At 41.7% G+C, this 15,776-nt stretch overlaps 1 protein-coding gene across 1 annotated transcript in view; it reads left to right on the forward strand.

The window, feature by feature from the left end:
- dock4b (dedicator of cytokinesis 4b) overlaps positions 1–15,776 on the forward strand; it is a 111,295-nt gene that overhangs the window by 39,299 nt on the left and 56,220 nt on the right. Inside the window, exons 8-12 of the mRNA XM_083999998.1 lie at positions 5,398–5,549; positions 10,628–10,709; positions 10,880–10,940; positions 11,081–11,213; positions 12,372–12,460. Of these exons, the coding sequence (XP_083856124.1) occupies positions 5,398–5,549; positions 10,628–10,709; positions 10,880–10,940; positions 11,081–11,213; positions 12,372–12,460 (517 nt within the window). The remainder of the gene's footprint in view (positions 1–5,397; positions 5,550–10,627; positions 10,710–10,879; positions 10,941–11,080; positions 11,214–12,371; positions 12,461–15,776) is intronic.

Raw genomic sequence — 15,776 nt, forward strand, 5'->3', positions numbered from 1 at the left:
AATCTTTCAGACACTGGCGTCAGGGAATCACAGATGTTCCTTTTTAATGTTTCTTCGCTGAGCACCTTGAGGATTTTTCATCCATGTTGCTTCAGAGCTGTGAGTGAGTTCTCGACCTTGGAAAATAGCACCTATAGTCTCACTCAAGAGTCCACTTAGTAGCCATTCTGGAGGTTTGGATTATCACACATGGCACACAATCTTCCTTTTTTCTGAGCATTTTAAGGGCTCAAAGAAGTCAAAACCCCTGTATCACTTGCAGCACAAGAAGCAACTTTAAGTCACTTTACTTCTTTCTCATCCACGTTTACTTTAACGTAGAAAGCAAAAAATGTATATACAATTTGTAATGCCATTTAAATTGACCAATGGCAAACTTCAATATTTGGTAACTGTGTGTTTATTGAGCATTGTAGCAACTTCCCCTAAAAATAAAAAACAACTTCAGTCTCAGTAGTAGCTACTAAGTGAGGTACTAGCATCAGTGTCTTTTCCTCCCATGTAGAAAAACGGTTTGTTAAATGTCTGAATCTCTCCCTTTTTCCATTTCTCACTCATTCATTCCCTCCTTTCCCCTCTCTGCTTGTCCGTCCCGCTTTCTCCGAGCCCCAATCTCTGTTACCGTGGCAACCACTTCTCTGCCCCTGATACAGTGAGGGGAAATTGGTATCAAACACACACATGCACACATTCCCAAGCACACACGCTGTGACGGCTTTCCATTCGCAGGGGTAATTGAAGCTCTTAATCCATCTGTTTCTCTTTTTTTTGTTAGTCAAAACAAAAGCAGGCATGGCAGGATGAAAGCTTAATGCACCTCTATTAAATTGAGAAAAAATTGAATGGGCAAAATGATGGCAATTCCCCTTTACAAGGGACAAGATAAAGGGACAGGCATTCATTGCTGCCATCCACGTCCAAAAACATGCACACACCACGACAAGCCGCGACGTCACACTAAGCCCAAATTACAGAAGTAGGTCTGTGAGATCTTTGTTTATGAGAGCTGCCTCTTTGTTTCCACCTTGTACTGGGCGGCTGTGGTGTGGCTTAATTAACTTGAGACGGGGATTACCTGGTATGCGTGTGTGTCTGTGTGTGCCTGTGGGTGTGTGTGCTCAAATGGCAGTGGAGTGTTACTGTGGGAAATTGTAGCCTGCCTGACTGATGCATGATATCGAGGAATTATGTGATATCTGCCCAGTGAGAAATTAAGAGGATACTGAGAAGGATAAAGGAGACAGTCAGTGCACTGAATAGGAAGTGTTTTATATAGGATCTCTCTAAATTAAATATGTATGATTTGCCTTTGTTTGGCCTCTCCAAACAACATGTGCTGGAATTTGTGATACATATTATATATTATATTATTATTTTGTGGTAAATTGTGGTATGTGAAATCTGCAATTATGAATATTTTATATGAACTGTGGCTCAAATCCTTATATAAAAGGGAAGGGATGACTTGTAGTGAGTCTAGTTTGTGGTTCCCTTTAGTGCTTTGCAGCACTTGAGCATATTTTAGCTATTTGTTTTGGTTTTATGTTCCTCAGTTTAATAACTTTGGTTCAATCTTACTGCTCTCATCAATCTCATTTGAGCAGAAAATCGCAGTTACTATAACCCACTGAACAATAACTGGCCAACACCCATTCTGTACCCAGTTATAGATAAAGTTAGCCACTAGCAGGGCGTCACATAGTGAGGTAGTTGTGATGTTATCAGTTAAAAATCCAGGTATGGGAATAGAAATTAATGGGATTTAGGACTTATTTTTTCATTACAGTCCTCTGATGTGACCCCTGAAAACACACACCATTTGAAAGATATCAAAAAAAATCTCTAATTGGCTTCACAGTCCCATGCTACTGTCTGATCAGTTGGTAAAGCTGTCTGTAAGGTAAAGACAAGTCAGATTCAGACTTCCAGTTTTTTCCTTGGAGAGTAAGTTCAGCACCGAGCGTGTGCAGAGCAGACCAGAGTTTAGATCCCAGAGCGATGGATTCATTAACAGTGGCAGATCAGACAGCAGTGATAGATGGCTGAGGCCTGGGCCTGGACACGTGGAAGTAAAATTAAATTTCCTCTGTGGCTTCAGTATCACTAAAGAGATACATGCACGCTTGAAAGCCTGCACATGCACAGGTCTTCCTCCCTTCAGCTTAAAAGAGGCAAGAAAAGAAGCTTAAACTGTGATGAAGAAGTGAGCGCTGACATACAACTCTGACGGAGGGATGTAGAAGTTCCTCTCTTTCCTCAATTTGTCCTCTCTCTCCTTTTTGAAGCTCCCTGTAGTTCGACAGTCCCTCCACTTGGTGCTGCTTCGTGCTGTTTAGGAAAAGATTACTGAGTGAACAATAATAAGACGGTTGGGCAAGCACACACATGGTTATGCCCCCTCTGTTCAGTTATCTCCCTCTCTTGGCCTCCCCCTTGTTACCCGCAGCATTATGTGATGCCAGCAGGGCTGCCAGCTTTATTCCAAGGCTGTCATGTCTGTCCGTTGTGTCTAGTCATGCTGAAGCTGTCATGTAACCACACACGGCTCCCGCCGGGCAGCTGAAATGACACACTGAAAATAACCTCGTAATAAAATCCCACAGCATAAATTAGGCCTTCCAGAACCCAGTCATTCTGCGTCAAAACCAGCTCAGCCCTGTTGTGCAGAGGAAAACTGATCTGGTAAAGAAACAGTGTCAGTGCCTTGTTGTTAGATCGGTCTCCTGTGTTTTCTTCTGGGATCTCAGATGGGGCAGAGCAGCCATGACTAAACAAAACATATTCATCATTTTGACAGATATTGCAATTGTAAAATGATTTGTGGTGTAATGTTTAAGTCTTGGAGGACTGTGTTAGTGTATTTATATGTTTGTATTTACAGTACAGACTGTTTTCTAAAGCACATCATGTATTTTAGATTGATATCTTACCCTGCAGGCAGTCGCTGTTTATCTCACAATTCACAACAACAACATGGAAATCAACTTTCAGAGACTTATCCTTCTCTCAGATACTTTAACATCAGCTTTTATTGCCTTTTTTTTTTTTTACTAAAACAATATTGTCAGTGTCTTAACAGTTCATTGTTACAGCATATTTCTAATGGAGGGGACAATCAACTATTTTCATTATCTTTTTCAATCACTGTCGTTTTCTACAGCCAATAGTTCCATTCAGAGCCAATAGTATGAGGCCAAGCCAAAATCAATGCTCGGCCTCAGCAGTGCAACTTCCTCGCTGAAAGATTAGCGCCTCAGGGACTTCATTTTCACTCCAAGTTGTTTTCCGAGGCAGGGCGCTCAGGTTGTTTATTGAACCCAACAAGGTCAACAACAGATTCCAGTTACTCACGGTCTCCCCACAGTCCATCAACATCATCCCCAAAATTAAGAAAATCTATATTTTTCCTTTTTTGAGAATGATATACTGGTACTGTTAGGGTAACACACAGCTGTAGAGCTTTGGCAGCTAACTAAAGCTAACAAAATCTGATCTTTATGAAAGGAGTAGTTTAAGTATGAATAGTAACAGCAGATGGTTGATACCACAGTTAGCTTAGCTTAAGGTTGGAAAGAGGAGAAACAGGCTCAGTAAGTAGAATCCAAATAGTTATTGGTTGTAGTCAACATTGTCCAGAACATTTAGAACAGTGAAATCGTTTAGTGTTTGTCCAGCTAAAACAAACAAGATTTAGTTAATCAGTGAGCTTGAGTGGTGCTGATTGGTGGTTTTGTGAACTGTGGTCAGACTGAGCCAGACCAGCTTTTCCCTCCCATTTCCAAACTTTATGCTAAGACAAGCTAATGCGGATGCTAGCTCCTGCTACAGACATGAGGATGATATTAAGCTTCTCATCTAATTCCAAAATCAGAACAACTTTGTTTCCTGAAGTGTTAAACTACTTTAAATCCTCTAACCAGTGGGTTTCAGCGTCTGCAACACCACCCAAACACAACAACACAAAACTTACTCTAGAGAGAAGAATCCTGTTTTGTTTCAAGACATATAATCTGTTCTATTAATATACAGACACATCTGATTGGTACTGACTGGCACTGTGGCAGTTACTCTTTTGTATACCCACTGATCTTTTTCCTGTAGTGTTGCTACCGCACAGTGCGGTCTCTTCCTTTTCCTCGCTCCTCATCCTCCTCTTCCCATCTCTTTACATCCTACTACAGAAGTGAATGTGGAGCAAATTTTGGCAGGGGCTTTACTGGCCATCTGGTGCTCTGTGTATGTGTGTGTATGTGTGTGTCCTTGTATTTTTGGATGTTGACAGCAGATTAGGATGAACCTCTTATAAACAGAGCTGTAATGTGCCAGTTGATCTGGGTGGTATTTACAACTCTGCGCAGTGCCGTGTGAGGCTGTATTGATCTTTTTGATATGGATTGTCTTAATATAGCATGTCAAATCACACACTGAGATGTGACTGCATTGTTTGACTGCTACTCTGCTTGCATTTGTATTCAGTGTGAATTTTAATGCTTCTGTTCTCATTTCTTAGAGATTAAGAAACCAGTTGAACGTGATGTAAATCACAAAGCCATTGTCTTTTGAGTCAAGTAAATAATCAGCCAGCTCAAACTGATAGATAAAAAATGAACTTGACAAATGTGTTGATTTTTCCAGCTGTTTGAGTTGATGTACGATAATAAATGTGTTTTTCCAGGCAAATGGGTTGTAATCGATTTCTGCGATATCTCTCATGTTATAAAGTGCAGGGGGAAAAAAAACAGCACGTCCTTATGCATAAAGTGTTTGTTTATACCCACATCTGTATGCATGGCAGTATTACTGTAGCATCATGTGGCCCATTTGTTTCTTTACCATTGAGATTGCAACAAAGAAACAGTCAAGACAATGCAGCTCAAGCCCACACATCTTAACCTGTGGTGCTGCCGACTGTCTGCGATATTACACGCTATATTAACTCGATCTATATCAACACAATCTATATTGCAGCCTCTTTTTTTTTTGTACTGCCTTCAAATATATATGCAAATGTGCAGCAGATCTCCCCCCAACAGTGAGATGTCTTGGAGGGATATTATTTATCTTTGGCTGGTAAACTCAACACTAAATACAGCGTCTCTTGAATATATTAGAAGAGATGTAACCACAGAGATTTTGTTTTTCCCTGGCATTAACTGTATTTGATAAGCTTTGATCCTGCGTTTAAGGATCTTTCAGGATTTAGAGCTTATGGATTTTACGTTTTTTTAACCTTTCCAAATCCACCCAACAACAGCACAGTATGTGTATTTAAATTACATGTATTCATTTAATTATTTGAATGTCTGTATACTGTAATTACAGAAAAACCTTGGGCCTGAATTGCACTAGGTTAGTGCTGATATCCTCCTCTCTTCTCCTCTCTTCTCCTCTCCATAGATGGAACATCGACATCGTAAAAAGGAGACACCTGCAGCTGCTAGCACCCATCACTTGTTTGTCCATGTGAAGAGCCTGATGAGCGCCAATCTGGGAGAGGAGCTGGAAGTCTTTTTCCACATTTATGACGGACGAGAGAACCGGCCACTCAGGTAGAGACTTTGGAGAAAATACTGACCTATAACTTCAATAGATGGATAACATGATGATGGATGATGATGGATAACACATCACTGCTGTATGCTGTTAATGAAATAATAAACGAGGGAGGGGGCACCAAAGTCAGCTCTAATTATATACGTGAAGATTTATAAAACGAAGCAGGTTGTTAAAGTGCACTTGGACATGCAAAAGCGGGCGAGACTGTGCTATTTTCTCATAACAAGAGTGTCCATGTGATCCACATGAAAGAGCCTATCAGCCTGTTCACGTCACTTGCATGCATGCACATGCGCACACCAACACACATGCATGATCCACAGCGTAGCGATCGTGCACCGACCAAATAAAGGCTGCATTTAAACTCCTCAGTTTCATAGTTCAAAGCAAATTCCGCTTCGTGTCACAAACAAGTGGATTCGTCAGACTAAGGAAAATGAGTGGGCTGAGAAATGAGCAGAGCAACACGGAAACTTCTTTTGATAAGTCATGCTTGTGTTTGATGCTTCTCTCCGCCCCACAGGGTCACATCAGAGGAACAAGGGTGACATTGATGGGACTGGTTGTTTTATTATTTTGCACAGCATGCCGTGACTCTGCTTCTACTCCTATTGAAATCCACTTCATTATTCATCAACAGTGGCAGAAAATCTAACTATTGTGCAAACGTGGCCGACCTAAGTTTCCTATGGAGAATGTCTGTGGTTTCTTCCAGTGCTGTGTAGTGTGTAATAACACACAAGGAAAGAGGTTTCTTTGCCGTTTGGTTTCCATCATATGAGATAATTTTTTTCAGAGAAAGACAAGTTTGTGAAAAAAATATGTACACACAAGCACACACACAGAATAAATCAGTGGATGAGATGCACTTAATTACTTAAGTATATTTAAATACGCTTGTCTTTTGTGATGTAAGATAAAAAGGTTTTGGCTTTAATGAAGTAAAATCTTCTTTTATTTGGAGCCTGCACTTTGTCTTGGAGTGGCTAGTGAATGTCCAGTGGTATCATATTAAGATCCACTTGAAGCACTTTCTCTCTCCATCACTGTCATTATCTGTCTCTCTATTTCTCTCTCGCTGTCCGTCTTCTTCTCTCCGTCTTATTGCTACTTTGAAAGATTGAGCACCTTAGCCAGGTAAGAGTAATTGGATTCTGCCGCGCATCTTAAGTGGATTTGCAGTACATTCTGCCTAACATAATGAGCTTGGCTTTAGTTGTAATGCTAAAACATCTGTCACAAAACAGCAGGTTCAGACATTGTGTGAGCCTCGCACAAACACAATGCTCATTTATCCAAACTGAATCCAGCATGTAGTATAATAATGAACAGATACAAGGCTCAATCTTTCTCCTAACAGTCCATCTTGTTTCTTGAATCAGCTAATTACAATTTTATATCAGTTTTGGGGAGATAAAGGCCATAACCATTGTGCCATTGTGGTTCTGATTTTCTCTGTGTGTGTGTATTGCAACTGCATCAGTTGTCTTCGAGGAAAATCTCGCAGTGGCAGCTCGCCAAGTTGTCTCTCACTGTCTGGTCACACATAAACAGAGGCACACACACGCACGCACACACACACACACACACACACACACACACACACACACACACACACACACACATACACACATACACATACACATACACTTACACAAGCTGCCTGGCAGGGAGCCATTTCGATGCTTCCCTCCGTGCCGGTGGATTGTGTGTGTGTGTCAGAGACCAGATGGGGGTTCGACCCGTTGTCTCAGTACCATGCCAACACCGGCAGCCCTTGTGTCCATGGCAGCTTCTTTGTGTTGGATTCAGACTCCTTGAATGGCTCTTCAGCAGGACACACGCATGCACACACACTCAGGGACACACTGTACCATGCTCGCACATGATCCTGTTGATCTCTGCTGTGTAGGTTTGGTGGTTAATGCAGACCAAACACAGATTCACAACAACTTTTTACACGCCAAGTCTGACCTTCACTCACATCTTCCAAGGTCACCCATGGATGGCAGGAGTTGGACACATTGCACTTGCATGTCTCTCTTTCTGTTGCTCTGCTGTGTCTAGTCTTTGTCTGTATCTTTCTTTTAAGCCTCTTCTTGGATACTTTGTTCATAAGTCATTTTCCCGCCTCTCCACGTGGCCTCTAGGGGTAGATTAAGGATGGGGGGGGGGGGGGGCGGTGGCAGTTAATTTATCCAGTGTTTTACGTGCCAGTTGCTCACTATCCCCCTCCCCCCCAACCACCACCACCGTCACGTCGGATGAGCGCCCGGCTCCTAATGCAATCATCGATATCGAAGGGAATAGTGAGCGCCATGGGGGCCCAAAGGGGAGGGAAGCCGGCCATTCATGTTATGTTAATGCAAAGTGGTGATAGAGGGAGATAAGGTCCCACTGGGGGACTGTGGTCCTCTTAGCTTGGGTGATCAACACGCTGCAGCTGTGAGGCGGAGAAGAGTCGGTGGCAGGGGAGGGTGTGTGAGAAAAAGAGAGGGGGATTGTGCATGTGTGTCTGTGTTTGCAGGAGTGGCTGTTAATTGGTAGTTGAGGTTTCAACAATAGAGCGCTAATTAGGGTTTGGGAATGTGTGTGCGCAAGTCTCATGTCTAATGCATAGGAATCTGACTCCATATGGCCGGATAAATGGCCCGGAAAGTTACAGAGTGCAGCTAATGAGGAACAACCACATTTAAATCAAACTGGCTCTCAACTAGTTCAATCCAATATGGTTTGATAAAAGGAAAACTTTACTGAAGGAATACATGTATGAAAAATCATAAGCATTTGGATAATTAATAGCCAGGCGCCTAATTAATTCAAACATAAGCACCCACTGCCCTACATACACAAAACATTGAATTACAGTGTAAGAAGCACCCTCCTATTTACACCACAGAGTAGACATGACAACTTTTAAGCTTGTAATAACAGCTCCTAATAGCTCAGGCTATTATAAAACATCCTAATCCATTGTAGCTGCCGGCTGCATGAAGGCAAGTTATATAGGATCTGGTAAATTCTGCTCTTGTGCGAGCGGGCCTACTGTAGCTCGCGCTGTTAGCCGTGCCAGCGACTTGGCTCATTGTCAGTCGCTGGTGCATTACAAGGTTTTCTCTCTGCTTATCGGTGGACTGTGAAAGTCACCTAACTGGATTAGCCCACAGCTCGCCAGCCAGGATGAGACGGGCCCAGCAGGATGCCTCCGCTGCCTCTCTTTGAGTGTGTGTGTGCGAGACAGAGGGAAAGGATGGAGCACAAAGAGAATGAAAAGGCGATCCGAGTCCATCCTTTCTGTTTTTGCCTGAAATGCACTTTATTTCCTGCCTATGTGAAGGGGAGGGCATTGTGGGGCATTTGAGGCCAGAGTTATTATGTCGAAGCAGATCATTCTGCATTGTCAGGCACTTGAATTTCATATTTATAGATGCACCATAAAGCATGTTTACAGTATTCAAAGTATGATACAGCTTGCTCAGACAGAAAGCCAGCTGCATTTCCCTTTTCCCTTTGTCTCAGTGTAGCTATTTATCTTATGCCTGCTAAAATCATAGCTCTGGGGTTGACAGTTTCAGTTACTGCCCTTCCACCAAGTAAGTCCAGACTGAAATATCCTAACAACAATAGGATGGATTGTCATGAAGAGATTTGTGTACATATTCATGTTCCCCAGAGGACAGATTTTACAGAGAAGTTTTTAATCTAGCTCTATCACCAGGCCAGCTCTGTTAAGTACCTGTAACAGTATATTCTTTATGACTAAAGCAAATAATAGTTACAGATTAAAAAAAAAAAATAAAGACTCTCACTGTGGTTAGTATTAGCTAGCTAGTTGCCTCCTGAGCAACAGTGGGAGAACCAGGCCCCCAGTGACTACTGGGTATCCATGTCCATGTATCCACTGTGGGCTTGTGGATGTGGACTCTCACATGCATATTAGTCACTGTGAAATAGCATTTCCCCAGTGATGTGAGTTATCAGTTCTCCGTTATGAAAGAACAAGGGCTGCCCACCCCCCTCCCCCCAGTAACCATTATCAATAATAAAGGCATCTTCCTCTCTCAGGGTTTTCCCTAAACTCGTTTCCTCCGCACTGCCTTTCAGAGAAACACTGATTTTTAACATTAAACTGTGTTTTGATTAGGTCTGTTTGTTTTTGAGAGGAGAATATAATCATAGGATCAGTTTCTCTCTCTTTATTCCGCTCTGTGTGTGTTTCTTCAATACACCTGTTCAGCCTGCATGAAGTGAACACGTAGATGTCGATATTTTAATCAGCTCTGTCTGTCCACTGTCCAAATAACAAAATAATATCAGACAAAGCACACTGATCACTAAACTGTTCTTGTAATGCAAAAAAACAAAAACAAATTGACAACCAAGCAGTTACACATACAGTTACTACTCGTTGTATATTTTATTATCTACATTACACACATAGGACAGCATCTTTTGACATTTGCCAGCATTTAGCAGGTTAATTCTCTCAGTTACTCCCTGTATTCACCTTGCTAACAATGGTCTCTGTTCAGCCCTGTCACAACCAGAAGATTTATGACAACTAGCTGGCAGTTACATGACTGAAATCGTGCATTTTTTTGTTGTAACTCATCACTTTTTTTGCTGACAGTCCAGTATCTGGGCTAAAAAGTGTCAGAGAGAATCCACAATATGCAAAAACACAATGAATATTTTATCCGGCCGTGGAGGAGCCACATGTGGATGTACTTGCTGTCTTACTTGTTAGGGATTTGGTTCAGTAATTCAAGCTGTGTATATCTTTCTCTTTCTCGCTCTATCCTTCAGTCCCTGCTCCCTGTCTGCCTGTCTTACCCTTGCCTCATGTTCTGTTTCAAGATTTCAAACAGCTTTAGCTTGAAGTTTGAACTTTGAAGCCATTTCTCCAGTGCCCACCGTTCAGCGCTTGACATTTCTGACATTGTTTCTAATCTTTATTTTGTTCCTGTTAGCAGTGGCTTGAATGCGGTTATTTACGATGACACCCAGCCATCGCTTCTGACCCTGTTCGTCTCATTGAGTGTTCCCTCTCTCTGTCTCTCCTCTCCTACAGTGAAAGGTTCTTTGTCAGGCTGAATAAGAGCGGGTTGCCCAAGTCGCCAGAGAAGACAGAGAGACAATGCACACTGTTTGTCGTGAGTAGTGAACATGACTTTATGTTTACAAAGGCTGATTAAGAGCAATTTAAACCTATTTAAAGCTGACCTAACTCATGTTACATTGTGCTGAAAACTAAAAAGCAAAGTCACTTGTTTCTAGTGATTGAATGTGACTCTCAAGTACGTTTTCCTGTCTTGTTTCTCAGGATTTGGGAAGCAGTGATTTGCGAAAAGACGTCTACATCGTTGTACACATCATAAGAATAGGTAGGTGTTACACCACTGTCTCTTTATTCTACTGAGCACAACATGCTTTTTAAATCTCTCGGGCTTTCGTAACACCACTGTTCTGAGTGTGGATCCCTCTCTGTGTGTGTGTGTGTCTGTGTGTGTGTCTGTGTGTGCAGGGAGGATGGGAGCAGGGGAGAAGAAAAACCTGTGCAGCGTACAGTACAGACGGCCGTTTGGCTGTGCTGTCGTCAGCATTGCTGATCTCCTCACTGCTGACTCTAAGGATGACCACCTGCTCAAGGTTTATGCGTAAGTCATCGCAAACAACCAACACTTCACTTTGAAAGCCCTTTTTCCATATATTGAAACATAATAGAAGGGTTTTACCATTTTGCTTTCTTGCAGAAAGAGTTCAGCAATCTGCATAATATAACACCAGCATCTCCAAAGCTAGTTATTAACATGTGATGTGTTATTTGTTTACTCTGTGGAAATACTACAAGCATTGCTTTTAAAGGGTGTTACTTATGCTAAGCTAAGCTAACCATCTCCTGTGTTAGCATCCTATTAAATGTCTCATCTCACTCGCATCAAGAAAGTAAACATGTGAAAAAAAGAGTCACTATCCGCAGTTCAGTCATTTTTTATTGGAAATACCAACACATACTCCACCTTTCAAAATAGATAATATATCAGATCTCAAAAACCTTGTGCTAAAATTCCCCTGAAGCCTTGAAGCAACTCATCCTATCAGCTGGTAGTCTGGTATCACTATTTCACACACAAAAAGGCAGGCATTTCACATCTCACACCTCAGAGGCTTGTTGCTTTTATTTTTGTAGCGCAACTATTCTGTGGTCTAACCCAGTCTACACACTGCCCCGAGGGACAGAAAAGGCTACCGTTGACACATTAGTTTGACCTAAATTATATCTGGATCAGAGCGACTGGCCAAATACACTTAGTTCACAAGAAAAAACAAACACTTTTTCTATATCTGTAGTAACAGCCGTGAGAGGTTTCAGTGGGAGCTTTTAAGGTGGATTAGCATTAAAAAGTCTTAGCTGGTATTCACTGAATTCACAGCAAAAAGTCTTGATGAGATGATGCTCCATTTTCAAAACTAGTAGTAGTTTTGTCATTGATCAGAGTTGAAGCAGCACCAATGAATCATGCAAGTGACACACATTACCTTACGTACCTTTAAGAAAAGTTCAACTTCAATAATTAAAAAACAAACAAACTGGACAAAGGGATTCTTCTCAATTATGGGACATTTGGGACCAGGGTTTTCATGTTGACCTATTTATGACAGGCCTAAACATCAACATATCTTTGCCTTGGTGATATCAGTTTTAACAGTTTCCTGGGAGTTGCCCAAAATCACTGAAATGTAGCACTTAACTGTCAGTGTCTTTTAAGTAGAAAATCTATTAATTTTATTTATTTTCTGTGACTTTGTCTCAGGTGTAACACTGAGAGTGAGTGGTACCAGATCCATGAGAATATCATCAAAAAGGCCAATTCCAGATACAACCTGTCTGGCTCCAACACTGGTAAGAACCACATCTCTTTTATCCATTTTGCTTCCTCACATCTAAATGTTGTCTTTGGTTTAGGACTTCGGACAACAGGGTGTGTGTGAGACTTGGTTATTGGGTAACTTTTTGTCACGCTTTCATGTTGTTAAAATCAGGGAACAACTCTCAAAACTGTTATGTCACAGTCTTGTGGAAATCCGGGTCGTTTCTTTCACAAAACCTGCAACCAAGTGATCCGGTGATGACAAACTCAGCAGCTGACTTGCATCATCTGTCTCTTTACCATGCGATCAGTCAGTTTCCGGTCAGCGTGAGTGGCACTTGTGTTGGCGTGATGTTCCTCTTTTGGTTTCAGAGCAGCTCAGTCTTTGCACTGGTTGTTTCTGCAGGAAGCCTGTTGTTGTACATGCATTGCGGTTATTATTTTTTATAAATAGCTGCATTCGCACCATACAGAACAATAGCATCAGCAGTTTCCCATAGCAACAGGTTGGTGGAGAATCAGAGCATTCAGTTCTTCAAACGTCAGAGAAATGTCATATGGCGCATACATCGCTCCTGTTGATTATACAGTGTTTGAAAGGACAACAGCTGTGAGAGGAACCATATTATCTCCTCTGCACAAAATGATGAACTTCTGATTATGACTTCAGACTCCAATCTGCAGCGCAGGCAGGTTGAATGGGACAGAGTGTGAAGTGAGAAGACACACTGTAATCATGAATTAAACAGTGCGGGTTAGTTTGCAGCTGTTTGCATCAAGGGGGCAAATGCACAACCAACAGTAAGCAATCAGTAAGAGTTCATTACAAGTTTGCCTCACAGCTGATTTACATAAATGTGTGTTTGTGAAGCATTGCTGCAAACCTGCTGCAGGCTTCTTATCTTCATAATGACAATATTCATTTTGCCCGCGAACAGTTCATTGTCTTCTTAAATCTCCCTTGTGTCTTCTCACTGAGAACACATAGAAAAAAGTTGATAATTGATTTTGAGGACTATCCGCATGCAAACCGGAGAGATTACAGGAATGTCAAGAATCTGTGAGACTCATCTACTGAGTCAGCTTCTCCCTCCACCTTCCCTCAGAAGACCAATAATTGCTTGAGGAGAAAGCACACAACTCCACTATGTTAAATTATCATGAATAATCTTGCGTAAGCGTGAAGGGATGCAGTAATTAAACTGAAAGCCTCAAAGCCGTTTAGCATGGTCTGTGATACCAGAGCAGTGTTGGTTCATAACAAAACCGCAGCATCCACCTGATATCTTAAATGGCAGAGCTGCTGTTGAATGGCTGCAGATGAAAAGTGCTTTGCATTGTGGGGCCGATAAGCAGCAGAAAGTTAAATTGATTTCTGATCTGAACATAAAGCAAAGGACTGAGTGGAAAAGAGAACTATTAAGCAACCAATTACTTAACAGTTTTCTTATCTCATGTTTAACCCAAACAAAATCTTGATCAAGTTCTTCCTGTATATTGGCTGCCACTGTTACCACTGCTGTTCACACATGAGTACACAAATTTATTACCAGATCACACATACAGATAATGTGGCGCATTGTTGCTCGTGTTAAACTCCCATGACTTTTAGCTGACGAGACTGCAGATGTGTGGTTCTGCTGTAAAACAGCACAATCCTGCCTGTTTGATGGTATTAAAGTTCAAAACAAAAAAGAGAAAGAAAATCAGCAAATAATCACACTGTTTGGGGAAAAACAACATGACTGACAGAAGACAGCATGTTGCCTCAGTTCACAGTTTCTTCTCTAAATGTATCCGTCATGTACTTGTTTGCTCCGGGCTCTTATTTGACAGCATCGCGCACACTCACCCAATGCAAACACACCCTGGCACACACACACACACACACACACACATCATAAACACATGTAAGTGAATTATTTTAAAGAGTTTCCCCTCCTGTCTTTGGCTGCAGTGCGCAGTTTATCACAAACACTTGGATGTTAGCTATTGAGTGGTTGTCAGCTGAAGACATTGATCCAGCTGAACGCCTGATCTGCCTCAGTGCTTTTCTCTTTCAAAGTGCATTAAGCTAGAGCTGCGGGTCCTTTGTCACAATATGCTGGCATGCATAATTCAAGCCACTTTGTTCCAAAATTACATTTCCACCACTTAACTGAATTTGACATTGATCTTGCGAAAATGAAAGAAAAATGCTTTAATCTCAAAGCAGGGGTAATTATTTCAATTTTTAAGATAAGTAGTGCTGGATAGTAGCTTTCATTTATGTATTATGAGGACCATTCATCTGCCTGGACTGAATGTATTAATTATGATTTTATTAGCTTTGACACCTTTCAAGGGTTGTGCTCTTTTAAATTTGTCTTTTTAATTACATGTCATGCTCTCTCTCACACACACACAAACACACCTGGTGTTCCACAAATAGGACTGTGACAGGTTGTAACTTCCTGATCTTTGTGACCACATTCCTAAAGATGCACATTGAGCAACAAGTCACAACCAAAAATACTTGAGGAAACATTCGCAATGCAAATTCACAGATTGCTTCTTCTTTTTTCTTTTTTTTACTATTCTTGAATCCCCTGTGTCTTTACAGTTCATTGCCTCCTCCTCTGCATTCGAAAGAGCCACAACGTCACTCTCAGAACATTTTTACCGGCAGCATATTCATCCGAAAAAGGCAATTCCTCCTAAAGGGCAATTATTCTGCTGCAGAGCAACATTTAAAAACCGATAACAGACTTAAGTCACTTCTCTTGCCTCCACACACCAAAATGTGCAAACTGGGAGGAATATTTCATCATTAGCGAACAGGTCAGCGTCTTCTCCTCACCGTGTCTCTGAAAGTGTCCGTGCAGGAGTTATAGAGGACCATGCATAATTTAAAGACCACAATTCATTACGTTTAGTGTCAGGAGGGCAATTAAAACAAGTGTGCAGTGGAGCAGGATAACGTAATGTGCGTATACATGTACATGTTTATATACTGTGCCATTTTGTGTGCCTCGTCTTTGCGTGACTGTGTGTATGTGTGTGTCTCCAGTAGTCTCTCTGTGTGGTTCTCCTTTTAAACAGCCCGGGCAGCGTGCCAGAAGTCTCTTATTAGCAGCCAATTAACAGGGGAGAGATGAATGCACTGCCCTTAAAATATAAAGAACGCTGGGCTGTTGGGGTAATAAAGGGGGAAGAGAGGGAGTCTGTGCAGAGAGAGACAGTTGTTTTGTTCACATGCAGCCTAATGACGATCTCATTTTTCTTTACCTGTATCTTTCAGGGTCGTGGGAGTGGGGGTGGGGGTGGGGCGGAGGGGGGGCTTTTTGGATAATCAAATTCGAAAGACGA

Source organism: Trachurus trachurus (assembly GCF_905171665.1).
Source record: "Trachurus trachurus genome assembly, chromosome: 23".
In the NCBI taxonomy this organism is placed as follows: Eukaryota; Metazoa; Chordata; class Actinopteri; order Carangiformes; family Carangidae; genus Trachurus; species Trachurus trachurus.